Source organism: Mizuhopecten yessoensis, unplaced genomic scaffold (genome assembly GCF_002113885.1).
Source record: "Mizuhopecten yessoensis strain PY_sf001 unplaced genomic scaffold, ASM211388v2 scaffold11151, whole genome shotgun sequence".
In the NCBI taxonomy this organism is placed as follows: domain Eukaryota; kingdom Metazoa; phylum Mollusca; class Bivalvia; order Pectinida; family Pectinidae; genus Mizuhopecten; species Mizuhopecten yessoensis.
This window is the reverse complement of record NW_018408905.1, coordinates 314,673-332,230: the sequence shown is the minus strand read 5'-3', so window position 1 is coordinate 332,230 and position 17,558 is coordinate 314,673. Positions and strand designations below refer to the sequence as shown.

The 17,558-nt window shown below is 37.0% G+C and overlaps 2 protein-coding genes across 3 annotated transcripts in view; both read right to left on the bottom strand.

The window, feature by feature from the left end:
- Positions 1-6,941, bottom strand: part of LOC110466983 (disintegrin and metalloproteinase domain-containing protein 10-like) — a 44,893-nt gene extending 37,952 nt beyond the window's left edge. Inside the window, exon 1 of the mRNA XM_021523823.1 lies at positions 6,778-6,941. Within this exon, the coding sequence (XP_021379498.1) occupies positions 6,778-6,835 (58 nt within the window). The 5' untranslated portion in view covers positions 6,836-6,941. The remainder of the gene's footprint in view (positions 1-6,777) is intronic.
- Positions 6,942-8,198: 1,257 nt separating this feature from the next.
- LOC110466972 (galactoside 2-alpha-L-fucosyltransferase 3-like) lies at positions 8,199-15,389 on the bottom strand. Of its 2 annotated transcripts, XM_021523805.1 has the most exons (3): positions 15,301-15,389; positions 9,593-10,296; positions 8,199-9,475 (listed from the first exon to the last, which is right to left on the bottom strand). In XM_021523805.1, the coding sequence occupies exon 3, from the start codon at positions 9,388-9,390 to the stop codon at positions 8,320-8,322; it is 1,071 nt and encodes a 356-aa protein (XP_021379480.1). In that variant the 5' UTR covers positions 9,391-9,475; positions 9,593-10,296; positions 15,301-15,389; the 3' UTR covers positions 8,199-8,319. The 2 variants fall into 2 exon arrangements, with proteins under 2 accessions (XP_021379480.1, XP_021379479.1); XM_021523804.1 differs by having other exon boundaries at positions 8,199-10,296.
- Positions 15,390-17,558: the final 2,169 nt, after the last annotated feature.

Genomic DNA, 17,558 nt, shown 5'->3' with positions numbered 1-17,558 from the left:
GAACTAGGTTGTGGCGGTATATAAGAACCGCTTTGAGACGACCTACGAACTAGGTTGTGGCGGTATATAAGAACCGCTTTGAGACGACCTACGAACTAGGTTGTGGCGGTATATAAGAACCGCTTTGAGACGACCTACGAACTAGGTTGTGGCGGTATATAAGAACCGCTTTGAGACGACCTACGAACTAGGTTGTGGCGGTATATAAGAACCGCTTAGAGACGACCTACGAACTAGGTTGTGGCGGTATATAAGAACCGCTTTGAGACAACCTACGAAATAGGTTGTGGCGGTATATAAGAACCGCTTACAGACGACCTACGAGCTAGGTTGTGGCGGTTTATAAGAACCGCTTTGAGACGACCTACGAACTAGGTTGTGGCGGTTTATAAGAACCGCTTTGAGACGGCCTACGAACTAGGTTGTGGCGGTATATAAGAACTGCTTTGAGACGACCTACGAACTAGGTTGTGGTGGTATATAAGAACCGCTTAGAGACGACCTACGAGCTAGGTTGTGGCGGTTTATAAGACCCGCTTTGAGACGACCTACGAACTAGGTTGTGGCGGTTTATAAGAACCGCTTTGAGACGGCCTACGAACTAGGTTGTGGCGGTATATAAGAACCGCTTATAGACGACCTACGAGCTAGGTTGTGGCGGTATATAAGAACCTCCGACCTACGAACTAGGTTGTGGCGGTATATAAGAACCGCTTTGAGACAACCTACGAAATAGGTTGTGGCGGTATATAAGAACCGCTTAGAGACGACCTACGAGCTAGGTTGTGGCGGTATATAAGAACCTCGAATTATTATTAATATTATTACGACATGCAATGTGATACAGAGGCCATTTTCATTCCCCGAACCTGTAGTATTCGAACACATTAGAGTTTTGAAATTAATATATATAACAGTTAACATCAAGACGTCGAATAGATTGAAATTCGAAAGTCGGCGATATTTTCGGACAGTTGGTTGATTTTTTTTTTTTTTCTGTGAACGGAAAACTTCCTTTTCTGTAGAGCACTTTTATGAATTGAAACGACATCAATCTGTTTTGCACCCATGCAGTAAATTTGCCTTGTCCCTTTTTGTTTTGATAGACGTTGTTATCCTTTTTTAACTATATGACCTAAAATATACCTAAAATATAACAAACCAAAAGAGTAAAACGATTTTCATATTGTCTGAACAGTTTATGACGTCGTTAAATAAGCAGTGTGATAATTTCGTTTGCTGTCGACCCTGTACCAACATTTAAAATGTAGGGCTTTCCCAAAATGATTTCTCTGTACGGGCACGTTAAACGTCTCTGTAATGTCTTACACACAGGTGGCTTAAGGCTCAAAGAGACTCACAAAATATGATGTTTGAATCCTACCTTTAAACCCCAAGATGTTTCATATTTAAAGACCCCAATCAAGCATTGAAATTCAGATATATCATTGGATAGATAACGTATAGAATGTGACTTTCAGTTATTTACTTGATACATGGCGAATTTGGTATAAGTTTTAAGTATTATAAGTATCCACGATAAGATAAAGCTTGGAGGCACGGTAGTCTAGTAGTAGGACGCCGGGCTCGTTACAGAAGTGGTTCGAGTCACGTCACGGCACTATGTTGTATCTTTGAACAAGAATACTTTAAACCACTTGTTCTAGTCTACTCAGCTGTAAATGAGTACGTGGCTGGGCAGTGCTAGAATTGTAGAATGCTAGCTTAAGCGTCGGAATGGCAGCACCGACTGTATGCTCCCGTGGGAGTTGAGAAAGATATTGGCTGGTTGCAAAGGCCACTTAACCACGGATAATAATTTATGAACCGCATTGAAACGACCTATGAACTAGGTTGTGATAAAGCGGTATATAATAACCTCGAATCATTTTTATTATTTTTATTCAAAAGATAACCTTCAATTCCAAATGTTTTTAATCTATGTAAAAGTAATACAAGACTTACCTTGTCAAGTACCTGCACAAATGGCACGAACTTCATTTAGATTTTAATGAAGAATTCGGGAGTGACAAAAGGTCCCCGGTATTACGAAGTGTATTGACATATATAGCTTTCTTATGGAGTTACTAGTTGCTACGTCATTGTTTTTCTCCTGCACGTCAGCAAATTGTGTGTATAATGTCCAAGGCAGTATACTTGTCAAATTACGATGGAAAGATGTAAGCATTGTGATATTAAAATGTGACCATTTTACAAAAGTTAAAAGTGTATGCGTCATTTATGGCTGACGTCGGTTCAATATCATTTTTTTAGAATATTTTTTTTTTATACAATATTTGTTTTCCTGATAACGTAGCTTATCTCTTTAAGTTAAGCGTTCTTGTGAATTACATTTAACTATTGATTGGAGTGATAAACGTACCCCACCTCAAGATACTAGATTGTTACCAAGATAACTGAACAGCTGATTTGAACTTCCTGTTTGAGTGTAAATGTCTAAACTTTTTTCATGATACTTGAAATAACTTATATAAACAAAAAAACTTTAACTCATGAATTCTATAACCTTTGCACATAAAGGACAGCATGGAAAATAAAACAAAAGAGGGTGTGTGTACGTGTAAACGTATATATCAGTTTGTAACTGTTACATGAAGGCATGGACACGAATGTGTGTGCATATGAAAATATAAAAATAAAGAAAGTGTGTGTACGTGTGAACTTATATCAATTTGTAACTGTTACAAAAAGGTCTGGACACGAATGTGTGTGCATATGTGCTTTTCCATAAATAATACAAGTACCAACAGACAAAAGTAACAAAATGGGTGTTTGTGAGTGTACGTGTGTTATTATGTAAATGTGACTAGAGAACGTGGACAATATTAATACAATATGTTTGTGTGTACACTATTAATACAATGATTGTGTGTAAAATATTAATACAATATGTTTGTGTGCAATTCTGTACATATTACAAGAAGGCGTGGACAATTTTGATACAATATATTTGTGTGTACAATACTAATACAATATGTTTGTGTGCAATTTTGTAAATATTGCAAGAAGGCGTGGACAATATTAATACAATATGTTTGTGTGTAATTCTGTACATACTACAAGAAGACGTGGACAATTTTGATACAATATATTTGTGTGTACAATACTAATACAATATGTTTGTGTGCAATTTTGTTAATATTGCAAGAAGACGTGGACAATATTAATACAATATGTTTGTGTGTACACTATTAATACAATATGTTTGTGTGTACACTATTAATACAATGATTGTGTGTAAAATATAAATATAATATGTCTGTGTGTACACTATTAATACAATATGATTGTGTGTAAAATATTAATACAATATGTTTGTGTGTACACTATTAATACAATATGTTTGTGTGTACATGTGTACACTATTAATACAATATGTCTGTGTGTAAAATATTAATACAATATGTCTGTGTATACACTATTAATACAATGTGTCTGTGTGTACACTATTAATACAATATGTTTGTGGGTACACTATTAATACAATGATTGTGTGTAAAATATTAATCCAATATGTCTGTGTGTACACTATTAATACAATATGATTGTGTGTAAAATATTAATACAATATGTTTGTGTGCAATTCTGTACATATTACAAGAAGGCGTGGACAATATTAATACGATATGCTTGTGTGTAATTCTGTACATATTACAAGAAGGCGTGGACAATTTTGATACAATATATTTGTGTGTACAATACTAATACAATATGTTTGTGTGCAATTTTGTTAATATTGCAAGAAGACGTGGACAATATTAATACAATATGTTTGTGTGTACACTATTAATACAATATGTCTGTGTGTACACTATTAATACAATATGATTGTGTGTACACTATTAATACAATATGATTGTGTGTAAAATATTAATACAATATGTTTGTGTGCAATTCTGTACATATTACAAGAAGGCGTGGACAATTTTGATACAATATATTTGTGTGTACAATACTAATACAATATTTTTGTGTGCAATTTTGTAAATATTGCAAGAAGACGTGGACACTTCTGATACAATATATTTGTGTGTACAATACTAATACAATATGTTTGTGTGCAATTTTGTTAATATTGCAAGAAGACGTGGACAATATTAATACAATATGTTTGTGTGTAATTCTGTACATACTACAAGAAGACGTGGACACTTCTGATACAATATATTTGTGTGTACAATACTAATACAATAAGTTTGTGTGCAATTTTGTAAATATTGCAAGAAGACGTGGACAATATTAATACAATATGTTTGTGTGTAATTCTGTACATACTACAAGAAGACGTGGACAATTTTGATACAATATATTTGTGTGTACAATACTAATACAATATGTTTGTGTGCAATTTTGTAAATATTGCAAGAAGGCGTGGACAATATTAATACAATATGTTTGTGTGTAATTCTGTAGATATTACAAGAAGACGTGGACAATACTTAAACAATATGTTTGTGTGTAATTCTGTACATATTACAAGAAGGCGTGGACAATATTAATACGATATGCTTGTGTGTAATTCGGTAAATATTACAAGAAGGTGTGGACAATACTAATACAATATCTTTTTGTGTAATTCTGTACATATAACAATATGTTTGTGTGTACACTATTAACACAATATGTTTGTGTGTACACTATTTATACAATATGTTTGTGTGTACATTATTTATACAATATATTTGTGTGTACACTATTAACACAATATGTTTGTGTGTACACTATTAATACAATATGTTTGTGTGTACATTATTAACACAACATGTTTGTGTGTATACTATTAACACAATATATTTGTGTGTACATTATTAATACAATATGTTTGTGTGTACACTATTAACACAATATATTTGTGTGTAATTCTGTAAATGTTACAAGGTGGTTTGGCTATTTTCATACAGAATATATGTAAACGTGTTTTATATTATTTTTTAAAATGGTACAGGTAGGACGCGACAATGTCATACAATGTTTACATGTATATCTGATTAACAGTACAGGTAGTGACAATAAAGCACTCCACACTCCCCTAGTACCTTGTTCTAGCGTTGGTCTATTTCCATCACGTGACCCCATAAAAAGCTTTACGGTGCCAAAAGGAGTTTTCAGAGGGAACTTTAGAAAAGTTAAATGTACATTTCTATCATGTTGTAAGCTAGGTATGGGATCTATCTGCAACAGATACATTGTGTTGTTTGTCTCTGATATCGAAAGGAACTGGTGGTTAATAAGTAGTTATAACTTGTTTTGAAGCACAGACAAAATATGTTGACAAAAGTACTAATATCATAATGAAATGTGTTTTAAGGTTCTCACAAACCAATGTACATACCGAAGATATAAACTGTTTGTCAAACCAATCAACATCGATATCAAAGTTATGCTGAACATATATATGATTATACTTCATCTGTATAACAGCGTGCCTGTTTGGTATGACGAGTTTCCCGGTCATATTTCACAAATGAGCAGGGCCCGTATTCATGAAACCGTACTCATGCTCAAGCATGGATTCTGTGCTCAAAGCAATTTTCTAATAACTCACTTAAATCATGTCAAACGATCCAAAAGTCAAATGTAAAGATTGAAAACAGTTTTCGGGCTTAAGTCTCTTCAATATTTTTTCTAAACCATTGACAAAATAAGATTTTTTATTAATTTATAACGAAAACAAGAAATTCGGATTGAGCACAAAATCCATGCTTGAGCATGAGAACGGTTTCATGAATACGGGCCCAGGTTTCACCAGTCGAGGGCTGCAATGATATACCATACCTTACAAAATATACTCTGACAGCATTTACATATATAATTAAGTCTATGACAAAACTCTGTAAAATCCTGTAATCAATCATTATGAAGCTGACCTTTTGGGTAGATAACTGCATCGTATCGTAAGCATCGTACCGTGATACGTATCGTATCGTAAGCATCGTACCGTGATACGTTTCGTATCGTTAGCATCGTACCGTGATACGTTTCGTATCGTTAGCATCGTACCGTGATACGTATCGTATCGTAAGCATCGTACCGTGATACGTATCGTATCGTAAGCATCGTACCGTGATACGTATCTTACTACAATGTATGGGGTATGCGTATCGTTGCAGCCCTAGACACATCACATCCGAATTCAAAGTGAAGCAGTCGAAATCGATGGCGCGTTAACTTTACCGTCTTTATAGTTGTGGTACTGTCTTATTTCGTTATAATAAATCATGTATTGTCTTTTTAAAAGGGAAATAGGACGCTGCCCTGGTGAAACAGGATTCATCTGGGGTAAACAAAAATCGAGTTTCCCTACAACAAGGGCAATAACTGTGTAATATCCGTTCTCTATATGTACGTGTGTAATTCTTATGTTACCCGTGTAAGTAGAATTAACGTTAGTTCTCATGTCTCTCCAATAACGTCTTTAGGTTTCATTATTTCATGACATTTTGAACAATTTCAGTATATGTATGGAATGATGGTGTTAGCTTATTGATGAGGATAGTACTGCTATCTAATCTTGCCCTTCTTCATTTACCTTCGTGTTATAGGAGAATCTATCTAACTCACAATGTTCGTGGAATAAATTTCTGTATAAAAGAAAGAATATCACTAAAATTGAAACTCAGCATAATAAATCACCCTTTGAATATCCATTGTATTATAATCAAATTTCGTTGTACACCAATCCACACAGTAACGGTAACACATACTGAAATCACACCTGTCCTGAAAATACCCGAACGTAGAAACCATATTTCTTACCTGTAATCTCACACCAAAGTCCAATCAACATGAACAGGAAATAATTGAGAATGTCCATTATTCCTAATTAAATTCTGTTAGGCCTGGATCCTGTGACAAACAATCGTACGATTATACCCCGGATCTCGCTGTATATATGGATCAATACCATTGTTTATTTTTGTTTCCGGGTTAGACTTTTGACTGATAACGGTCGACCCCTATACCCCTTATCTCACGTCACTGTACGCAAGCTATGGAAGACGATACGTAGCATAAGCGTCATATCAGTGACGTCACTTCAAGTATGGAAGCCTGTTAGTTCAAGGGTTAACCAACTGTCTGTTGTTTTATCATTATTACGGCCCATGCGCATCAGCAGGCATAGCACTTTAGCTGATTCGTGTAAGCACATTGCTCCGTTTACGCTCACAAAAAGACAGGAATCAATAAAACATTATTCTCGTTGTTTCGTCTTTCGACCCGAAAAGACGAGACTCAACAAACATAAATCCTCGTTGAACGAGAATGAAAAGTTACTAAATCTCGTCTTTTCGGGACAAAACGACGAAACAACGAAGTGGCTCAAATCATCCACCGTAGATATCCTGAAGCCATGCAATACGCTTAGAAATGGGTATACACTGAAAGAAGTGCAAAAACTAAAATACAGCTTGTGACCCGATTTTAGCATATTTGACTCCATCAGCCTGTGACCTTATTTTAACATATCTGAACCCCTCGCCGTGACCTTATTTTTTTTTTAACATATTTGACCCCTTCAGTCTGTGACCTTATTTTTTTACATATTTGATTCCCCTCAGCCTAGGACCTTATTTTAACAATTTGACCCCTTCAAAAGTCGACCTTATTTCAACATATCTTCCCCCTTCAGCCTGTGACGTTATTTTGACATGTTTGACCCCCTCAGCCTGTGACGTTATTTTAACATGTTTGACCCCATGAGCCATGTGACCTAATTTTAACATATTTGACCCACTCGCCGCGACCTTATTTTAACATATTTGACCCCTTCAGTCTGTGACTTTTTTTTTTTTTTTTTTTTACATATTTGATTCCCCTCAGCCTGGGACCTTATTTTAGCAATTTGACCCCTTCAAAAGTCGACCTTATTTCAACATATCTTACCCCTTCAGCCTGTGACGTTATTTTAACATGTTTGACCCACTCAGCCTGCATGCTACTGCTCATCCCAGCATGCTACTGGCTAAATACCCTCACTCTTTGCCTTTTGGTTATTAAGAAGTTGTTTAAATAAAATATTTGATGCTGGACGGCCAGACATATGGACAGACCACGGACAATACACTACGGCCAGGTGAGCTGATAATACACCAATTCTCTCAATACACTAAAGTAAACATGGGACTTAATATATATAAACCCATTGATATGGAAGAAAAAACACTCAAATAAAATAACAGAGTAAAATATGTTTTATCAAAGAAATAATATCTGATAAGTGCAAGTGCACTTGTACTTGTACAATATCTTGAATCCAATAAAATGTATAGAAACTCCTGTAATACCCGATTACTGTATTTATAATATCACTGTAAATATCAACAAACAGATCATAAGATTCAAATTTAACAATTGATGTGTTCCTGTATCCATAGCAACCCATGAGGGTGGGTAAAAATCAGCAGGATCAAAATCCTGATCGAGACGGCTACCATGTTCAGGGAAGTTCTTGTAATACACTGTGTGTCCCCCTGCCAGCCATGCCCCCCACCAACCGTACGTTCCTGTGGTAATGATGGAATGGTTGCACATGCTCAGTATGGCTATATCTACAAATTGATGATTTTTTGGAATAACAACAGTATCAGGTTCAGTCAAGTGTGTAGAGCTCCAAACATAATCGTCAGATACAACCAGAAATGTTATGACTTGACGGGAAAATTTGCTCCGCATATAATTCATGGCATTATTAATAAATTCTAATGGGGCAGACTTAAATCCAAGTTTTGTAGAACTAGATATCATCATATCTGTACGTCGTACATGAACACTTATAACTAGAGATGAGTTAGAGTTACTGCCCTTGTATCTTAGAAATATCCTCTTTGCGTCAGCATAAATATCTGGCCGGAATGTAAATTCTTTACGAATTTGAACTTCGTAGCCTTCAAAGTATTTCCAGGACTGAAAGTACTGCTTGAGTGTCAGATTTACTAGAAGAAGATTTTCCGTACGACGATCATACCTACAAGGATATCTTTCTTGAAAGTCATCCATACAAACTGGTTGCCATGGCAATGTATGCTGTAACTTGAAAATGGCAGAAAGACTGCTATGTTCACTCACGAATGGTTTGCGATTATTCCTCATAGCGATTCCCAGGAGTGATGCATAGGCAAACATCCAGTTACCAAGGCGACCGTGCAGAGAGAATGTGACGTAGAGAGGGTGGTGGGGACTTAAGGAGTTGGTCTCCTCCTCCTGATGTAGAACACATTGTGAGTACGGCTCGTCCCAAAGTTTCCGTATATAATGGACGTGAAGTATAGAGGGGACAACCTGTATAGAAGATAACCAAAGATACAGAACCGAACTGGTGATTATAATGAAGAGGATTGTACATGTTTTGTAGTGTATCCTCAGTGCCATTTCATGTAATATTTTTCTGCCTAGTAACTTCTGGACTGTCGACTAAAGTGTACCCTCATTGCAATTTCCTGTAACAGTTTTTAACCTTGTATCCTCATCATGATTTCCTGTAACAGTCTTTAACCTTGTATCCTCATTACGATTTCCTGTAACAGTCTTTAGCCTTGTATCCTCATTACGATTTCCTGTAACAGTATTTAACCTTGTATCCTCATCGCGATTTCCTGTAACAGTCTTTAGCCTTGTATCCTCATCGCGATTTCCTGTAACAGTCTTTAACCTTGATTTGTCATTTCGATTTCCCGTAACAGTCTTTAGCCTTGTATCCTCATTATGATTTCCTGTAACAGTCTCTAGCCTTGTATCCTCATTGCAATTTCCTGTAACAGTCTTTAGCCTTGAATCCTCAATGTGATTTCCTATAACAGTCTTTAGCCTTGTATCCTCATTGCAATTTCCTGTAACAGTCTTTAGCCTTGAAACCTCATTGCGATTTCCTGTAACAGTCTTTAGCCTTTTATCCTCATTGCGATTTCCTGTAACAGTCTTTAGCCTTGTAACCTCATCGCGATTTCCTGTAACAGTTTTTTACCTTGTATCCTCATTACAATTTCCTGTAACAGACTTTAGCCTTGTATCCTCATCGCGATTTCCTGTAACAGGCTGTAGCCTTGTAACTTCTGCCCATTAGGATATAGTGTATTTTCATCACCGTGTCCTTTGATGGTAATTTAGTCTCTGTAATTTCTGCCCTGGTGACTTTGGTGTGTTTTCATTGCTGTGTCCTGTGATGGTTTTCAGTCTAATTTCTCTTCCCAAGGTACATTTATTGTATCATCACTGTATTGTCAGGACTAGGCTGTTTTCGGTGTACTCATAGATATCTATAGAGTCGCACTGAATTTTCTGAAAAATACAAGAATATGAATAAAGTTTAGTTTAATCATTTTTAAAACTGAAACACTTTCTTAATGAAATCTTAAGCTGCATATTATCACTCTTTACATAATATTACAATACGTCATTTACAAGTTTCGTAACAAATGCCACCTGATTTGGGGGCCACATGGTATATTATAGGGGCGTGTATACTTCCGATGTAGTCAGGATCAGTATCAAGTCAACTTCATGCATGTGTTATAATGGTAAATTGTCATGGAAACGGCTGAAATTTCACACCCTTTATGAATGAGATATCTACGGACTAGTACTCACTTGTCAGACATGCAGTTTGGAGCCACACCCCAGTGTTGTGACATGTCAGATTTTCTGTGTTAACCACAGTAACCCCCCCCCCCCCCACCTCAACCCCAGCCTCATTTCAATCTGAATGTGACCTCTATAACTTTGGTTGAATTCAGAAAAAGCATCACGAAAACTTCAAAAGAGTCAAGGTCATTTTCGTTGACAAACTTTGTCAGACCTTAACCAAGAAAGTTACCAGCCAAATAGCATGACTCTAGGCATTTCCATTCTTCAGAAGAAGTTGTCCAAAGGAAATGTTGATGGAGGATGCGACCCAGCATGAGCTCACTAGACTTTGGTCAGGTGAGATAATAACTGTAAACTCTATAAAAGTATATTGTTTATCTATTGGTACCAGCTGGAACATTGATTGATCAGATTGAAGTCTCATCTGAAACCAAAACAAAAGTATTAACTTTCAAAGAAGAACTTGAACTATATTATATATTTCAGTCTAATATGATATCAAGACCCACATCAAGACCCCCACCCCAGGGCCAACACGGGTGATTAATATAAGCTGAAATAATTTGTTTCATAACTGTTGTTAAATAGGTAAACTTTATCTAGTCTAATACTACATTATACATACTTGCCGGCCCTTTGATAATTCCATCATGTTCATGCATGGGGAGGGGTAATTCTACATGTTCAAAATTATAAGTATAAATTAAACCCCCTAGTGAAAACATTACACTTTAAAATGGAATACTTAGATCTAGTTAGCATTAAATAAGGCTCCGAATTGGTTGTCTCCCACCAAAACAGAGACAGTTCTATTTTTTAATTTCTTTTAATTTTGAAGATTTTTTAACAGTACATAATACATTTACAATTCATTTTTCCATACACATACACACACTCATTCCATTTCTAGTCATTAGCATAAATTCAACACTATATTAAAGATACATAAAAGAAAATTTGTTCTATGTAGTTGATAGTGTAACTGCATATAATTGTGATATGTACTGTTTTTAAGAAAGAAAATAATGAGAGATAGAAGAATTAAAGGAAGAATAGGATCAACATAGAGAAAAAGAACTTGAATAAGAGGGAGAAGGGGTACATGCTGACATGACAAAGGACTTTGATGTATTTATTAAAAGAAATAACTCGTTCATGAGTAAAGTCTCTGATTAATGTTATTTTTATTATTATATTATATTAATATTAATATTGCCAGGGACTTTGACCAGTTTTTGTATCGGCTATATTTCCATACACATATATATTGTAAACATTCGTAGAATATAGATATCACTATAGAGGATATAAAAATATGGCATTGATAGTAAATTATACCAAGATTCACCCAACTTGACACTGAATCATAGTAGAAAACAGGGACAGTTGGCAATTCAAGTTGAATGGTAAATAATAGTACATGTCATTAGGACAATTTTTCACTTTTAACCTACCCCTGGGGCAGCTGGTCAGTACCTTACTTTCTGAAACCACCTAATTGAATTTCACCATAATTATTCCAACCTAGTTTGAAGTATTTCCATGAAGAGAATAAGATTCTAGTACATCTGAGTCCGAGTTAAAATATCTCTGAGATTTTAACCCAATTTTCCATATTGGCCCCACTCTTTCAGCTTCAGACGCGAGGCAGGATCACATTTTCTCATAACTCCTAATTGCCATCTCATCATAATTATCGAATAGGTGAGCTAAAAATATACACGAACACACATGTTCAAGCCCCTGTGGTTTAAGCTTGTCATACATATGTAGAGTTTGGATATCCGAAGTTGGAAACTGGTCTGACCATGCATTTTAGCTCACCTGGTCTGAAGGACCAAGGTGAGCTTATGCCATACCGTTGCGTCCGTCGGTCGTCGCCACTTATTGGAATTCAACCATATTTGACTGGAAGCATCTCTAGGTGGTGGAGTTTCAAAATTGTACAAATGGTGGGGCTGACCCCCCAGGGGGTTGAGAAGCGGGGCCAAAAGGAGGCAATTTGGCTATATTGCTACAAATGACTTCTTCTGTAGAACTATGCACTGGTTATCAATCATTTTCATCAAAAGCATTCATGGGAGGCAGGGATTCAAAATGTACAAATGGTGTGGCTGACCCCCCAGGGGGCTGAGGGGCAGGGCCAAAAAGGATTATTTGGCTATACTGCTTTAAGTGACTTCTTCTCTGGAACTAAGAGATGGATATCAACCATATTTGACTGGAAGTATCCCTAGGTGGTGGAGATTCAAAATTGTACAAATGGTGGGGCAAACCCCCCGGCTAAGGGGTGGGGCCCAAAAAAGTTTATTACTTGAAAACAGTTGAGATCCCTACCGTATAACCATATATTCAATTGCTGAGTATAAAGAGAAGAATGCAACATTTGCTTCCAGGATGGCCCTAGGGTTTGGCCCCACCCTTGGAGACATAGTCCCTGGGTCATAACGTTGAAATGGTTGAGATCCCCACCCGAAAACTATATATACAAATGATTGGCATAAAGAGACGAATGTAGTCATGATATTAGAATAGACCCTAGTTTCTTAGTCACAGCTTGGAAACAGTGGAGATCCCCACCCTATAACCATATATACACATGCTGAGTATAAAGAGAGGAATGCACATATGCTTCCAGGATGGCCTTGGGGTCTGCCCCACCCTTGGAGACTTAACCCCTGGGTCATAACTTTGAAATGGTTAAGATCCCCACCCCAAAACTTAGTTTCTGAGTCACAGCTTGGAAGCTGTTGAGATCCCCACTCCATAACCATACATTAAATTGCTGGGCATGAAAAATCTAATACAGATATGCTACAAGGATTGGCCTTGGGATCTGGCATATTCCCTTGGATCTCATTTTGAGAATATTTTGCCATGATTGATTAGATATCCAGGTGAGCGATACAGGCCCTCTGGGCCTTTTGTTATTTTTCAGTAGCATAACTGCAGGAATGTTAAATGGCCTTTTGCCTCTTGTTTGAATGATCCCTGTACCACTGTGAAAAATCTGTAACTAAGTGCTGGAAATTGTTTTTTTCAGGCATGTCTATAGCTTTGATAAATCATTTATGAAAAGAAAACCACACCTCCCAGGACTTATAAGAAATAATAAAGATGAAATAAACAAACCAACACGCATGTTTTGAGTGTAAAACTTCAGTGAGGCTAGACCGGTTTCGAACCGAAGACGTCAGATTGTAATGCCTATTGTTCTAACTGATTGAGCTACCAGGGCCCAGTTGTTCAAAAGATGATTAGCTTAATCACTGTTTAACAACATTTTTCAACCTTTAATAATTTCGTCAATATACAAGGTAAAAACTTGTAATTATACACGTACATTTACTCGACTAAATTCTTGATATCTGGAAAGTTTTAACTCGGTTGATTATTGCATTTCAAAGATACAAAAAAATCAAAATTTGCGCTAATTACTGATTAAGCTAATCACCCTTTGAACAACTGGGCCCTGGTCAACGGAAGTGTCCTGCGCCGAATAAGCGACATTTATATCCAAACAGAAGTTAAGGGGAGGAAACTATTTATAGAAGAAAAAAACCCAGTACAGTGGGACAGGGACCCTTGTATCAGCTGACCTTTAAAACAAGTGTCGAGCGGTAATCCCTGACTGACTATTTCTCCCACCCTTCACATGTGTGTCTCCCACCCTTCACAGGTGTGTCTCCCACCCTTCACATGTGTGTCTCCCATCACCCTTCACATGTGTGTCTCCCACCCTTCACATGTGTGTCTCCCGTTTCAGCTTGTCACCTCCTAGGGGGAGATAGCCTCGTGCCGATTAGTATGTGTTCAATTGTGACAACATTAAAATGCGTCATCAGTAATGTGACGTCGTCAAAAGTGAATGACGATAGACATATGCCACATGTGTTTTTGTTTACAAACATGGCAGACTACTGTCGGTGGAGCTGTGACTGAAATAATAGGATGGGAGAAAAATAATCATCCCCTACCTTGAGGGTGTAACAGAGATATCTCCAACCCTCAGGGTGATTTTTTTGGTTGTCTTACCCTCGGCAGAGCCTCAGTCAGTTTGGACAACAGAAAAACATCACCCCTCGGGTTGGAGATTTCTCTGTCACAGCCTCAAGGTAGGGGAAGATTCTATTAATCTCCTGTTATCATTTCAACTTTCATTGGCTGCCCCATCAGATATTTTTAAAAGAGACACTTATTTCGGACTAACGTGCTGGTTTGGGAAGTGGATATCTTAATTATCAATATTTTTGGATCCGCCACTGGATTATATATACGAGTATATATCATTAATGGTGCGACATTTTTACCGAAAGTTTATCTAAAACCCTTCAACTTGTCAAATTCTCAATCACCTGTGCGAGCACCTGTGTTATTCGAAACATAGGCGTTTACATCGTCGGTTTTGGATTCTAATTAAACTGTTATCACTGCTAGCAACAAAAACGTAGTCCTTAGTTAACGATACTGGTGGCGATGGGTGGGATCTAGTACTATAATTAATACCCAGCCTCCTCTGCCAAACTTATAAGTTATATACAAATCGGCTCGTCGTCAGCGCTTAAGCTTGAGATCCTAAGCCGGTTACACGCCTCGTTGCACTCCTTGGAACCATGACTGACGTTGGACAGTATTTATATGACATGCATTTCAATAAATCTAAGTGGAATATTAAGCATAAATAACAGTCAAACTCACAAGAGAGATAACTACATCTTCCGCATAGTCCATCACTTGCAGGTCCTATTTAAATTTAGATTCAGCAGAAGAAGGGAGGTAACTCTACATATTTCGGGGAAATTCTAATGTTGGGAAAGCATTCAACCGGAACATGCCTTGAGCTACTTATCCAACATAAATCCAACCAAGGTTACGTGAAGCTATTTATTGATATGCAAATGCTATTTAATACAGATTCAAAGTATGCCATAGTTTGACTTTTTTTTTTATAGATAAAGAGTCAGACTATATATTTACCACGGACTTAGATATGATTCCGCGCTGGTCACTGTGTAATCTTTTAACACCGGGACAATACACAAAATGGGAGTCACGATGGAAGTGTGGAAAAGCAGCTCAGGAATGGTTCCTAATTAACAAGGCTCTACTGTACACACAAACCAAAGTTTCCTGATTAATGAAATGTAGGAAGAAAAAACTACAGTTTACAGTGTTTCGATCAGCCTATGGCTCTGTAAAGATGAAACATGTTGTACTTTATCCACATTAGCAGAAGCCAAGGAATACATTAATTTGTCAAATCTACTTTAGCGAATTTTAAATATTTATTTACATAGAAATTACTTCCGTTTCCCCATGTCAAACCATGAAAAAGAAATTGGTATCACCTCAGTATAACGGATTCGCCTGAAAGGGGCTGGTCGGGGTAAAAATGTCATATTTGCTAAAATGGCATACGCATGTTTAAAATATCTTCTTATGAAATATACCGATTCAAATTTTGCTGAAATTCACTCCCTAAGAGTTAAAATTATAAGTATATTAAAGAAATCCTAAATCGTCACCTGACAGTCTTATTTCATAAGAAGGTATTTTAAACATGACAATTGTGTATGCCATTTTAGCCATTTTAGCTAATATGACATTTTTTCCCCGACCAGCCCCTTTAAGCCATTACGGTATTAAAACAAAAAAAGTAAATTTTTTATCCCTTTTTTTTAAGTGGAAGTTTAAAAAAATATTTTCTAACTTCCACATAAAAAAAGAGATAAATATATATACGTATACAAATCTTAGCCCACCTGGCTCGTGGTGATGATATTTGGCAAGCTTGGATGAAGGGTTACAAACTTTTTTCTCTCAAATGAATGACCTTGACCCACTTTCATGGTCACTGGGGTCAAATGATTAAAAATATCTTCAAACAACTGCTTTTGAATAACTAAAAAGGCCAAAGTGATGATATCTGTCAAGTAGGAAAATAAAAGGGTTACCAGGTTTGTTCAAATGAAAGACCTTGACCCTCTTTCAAGGTTACCAGTATCCCCAAAAAATCTTCTCAATAAGCAAAAGGCTCCGAGTGATATTTGGACTATTGCTGAATTTAGTCCATTTTATAGGTTTGTCCGTGGTCCACTTTGAAAGTTACTGATGTGAGATCAATACCATGTGAGTGATTCAGGCCCCTCTTATTTGTAGTACTTTCCTGCTTCATATGTTAAACAATCACAGTTTTCAGTGTCACACGCTATTTTCTATCGCTTCATATTATGTTCCAGAAAACGTAGAATCTGATACTCATACCTGGGGCACGTTGAGCCACTGACCACGGGAATAAGCTGGTTGACCATGATCCATTGACTATGTAGGCAATTTGTTCACTGACCACGAGGGCAAGTTGGCACACTGACTACGAGGGCAAGTCAATTCAAGCCACTCACCACGGGTGTAAGTCGAGCCACTGACTACGGGGGCAAGTCGACACACTGACTACGGGGGCAAGTTGACAAACTGACTACGGGGGCAAGTTGACACACTGACTACGGGGGCAAGTTGACACACTGGCTACAGGGGCAAGTTAACACACTGACTACGGGGGCAAGTTGACACACTGGCTACAGGGGCAAGTTGGCACACTAACTACGGGGGCAGGTCGAGCCACTCACCACGGGTATAAGTCGAGCCACTGACTACAAAGTACGGGGACAAGTTGAGCCACTGCCTACGGGGACAATTTGAGCTAAGTAGGCCTTAATAGTAATACTCAAATATGTAATTAGTCGTAAATAGATAAAAAAAAATACGATTGATTTAAAATATTTTGCGACTTAGCGATTTTTATAGGTAAAGGGGCAAGTTCGGTCAATTTTTATCAAAGTCGTTCTTTGCAGTATGACATTTGATGAAATGTATGTGTAATTACACCATAATTTTGCCGCTTCAACATAATTATGACGTCATAAAGCATACAACACAAAATTTCCCCGACAATTTTA

Excerpts from the sequence above, each read along its gene's own strand:
- LOC110466972 (XM_021523804.1), bottom strand. The coding sequence starts at position 9,390 with ATGGCACTGAGGATACACTACAAAACATGTACAATCCTCTTCATTATA.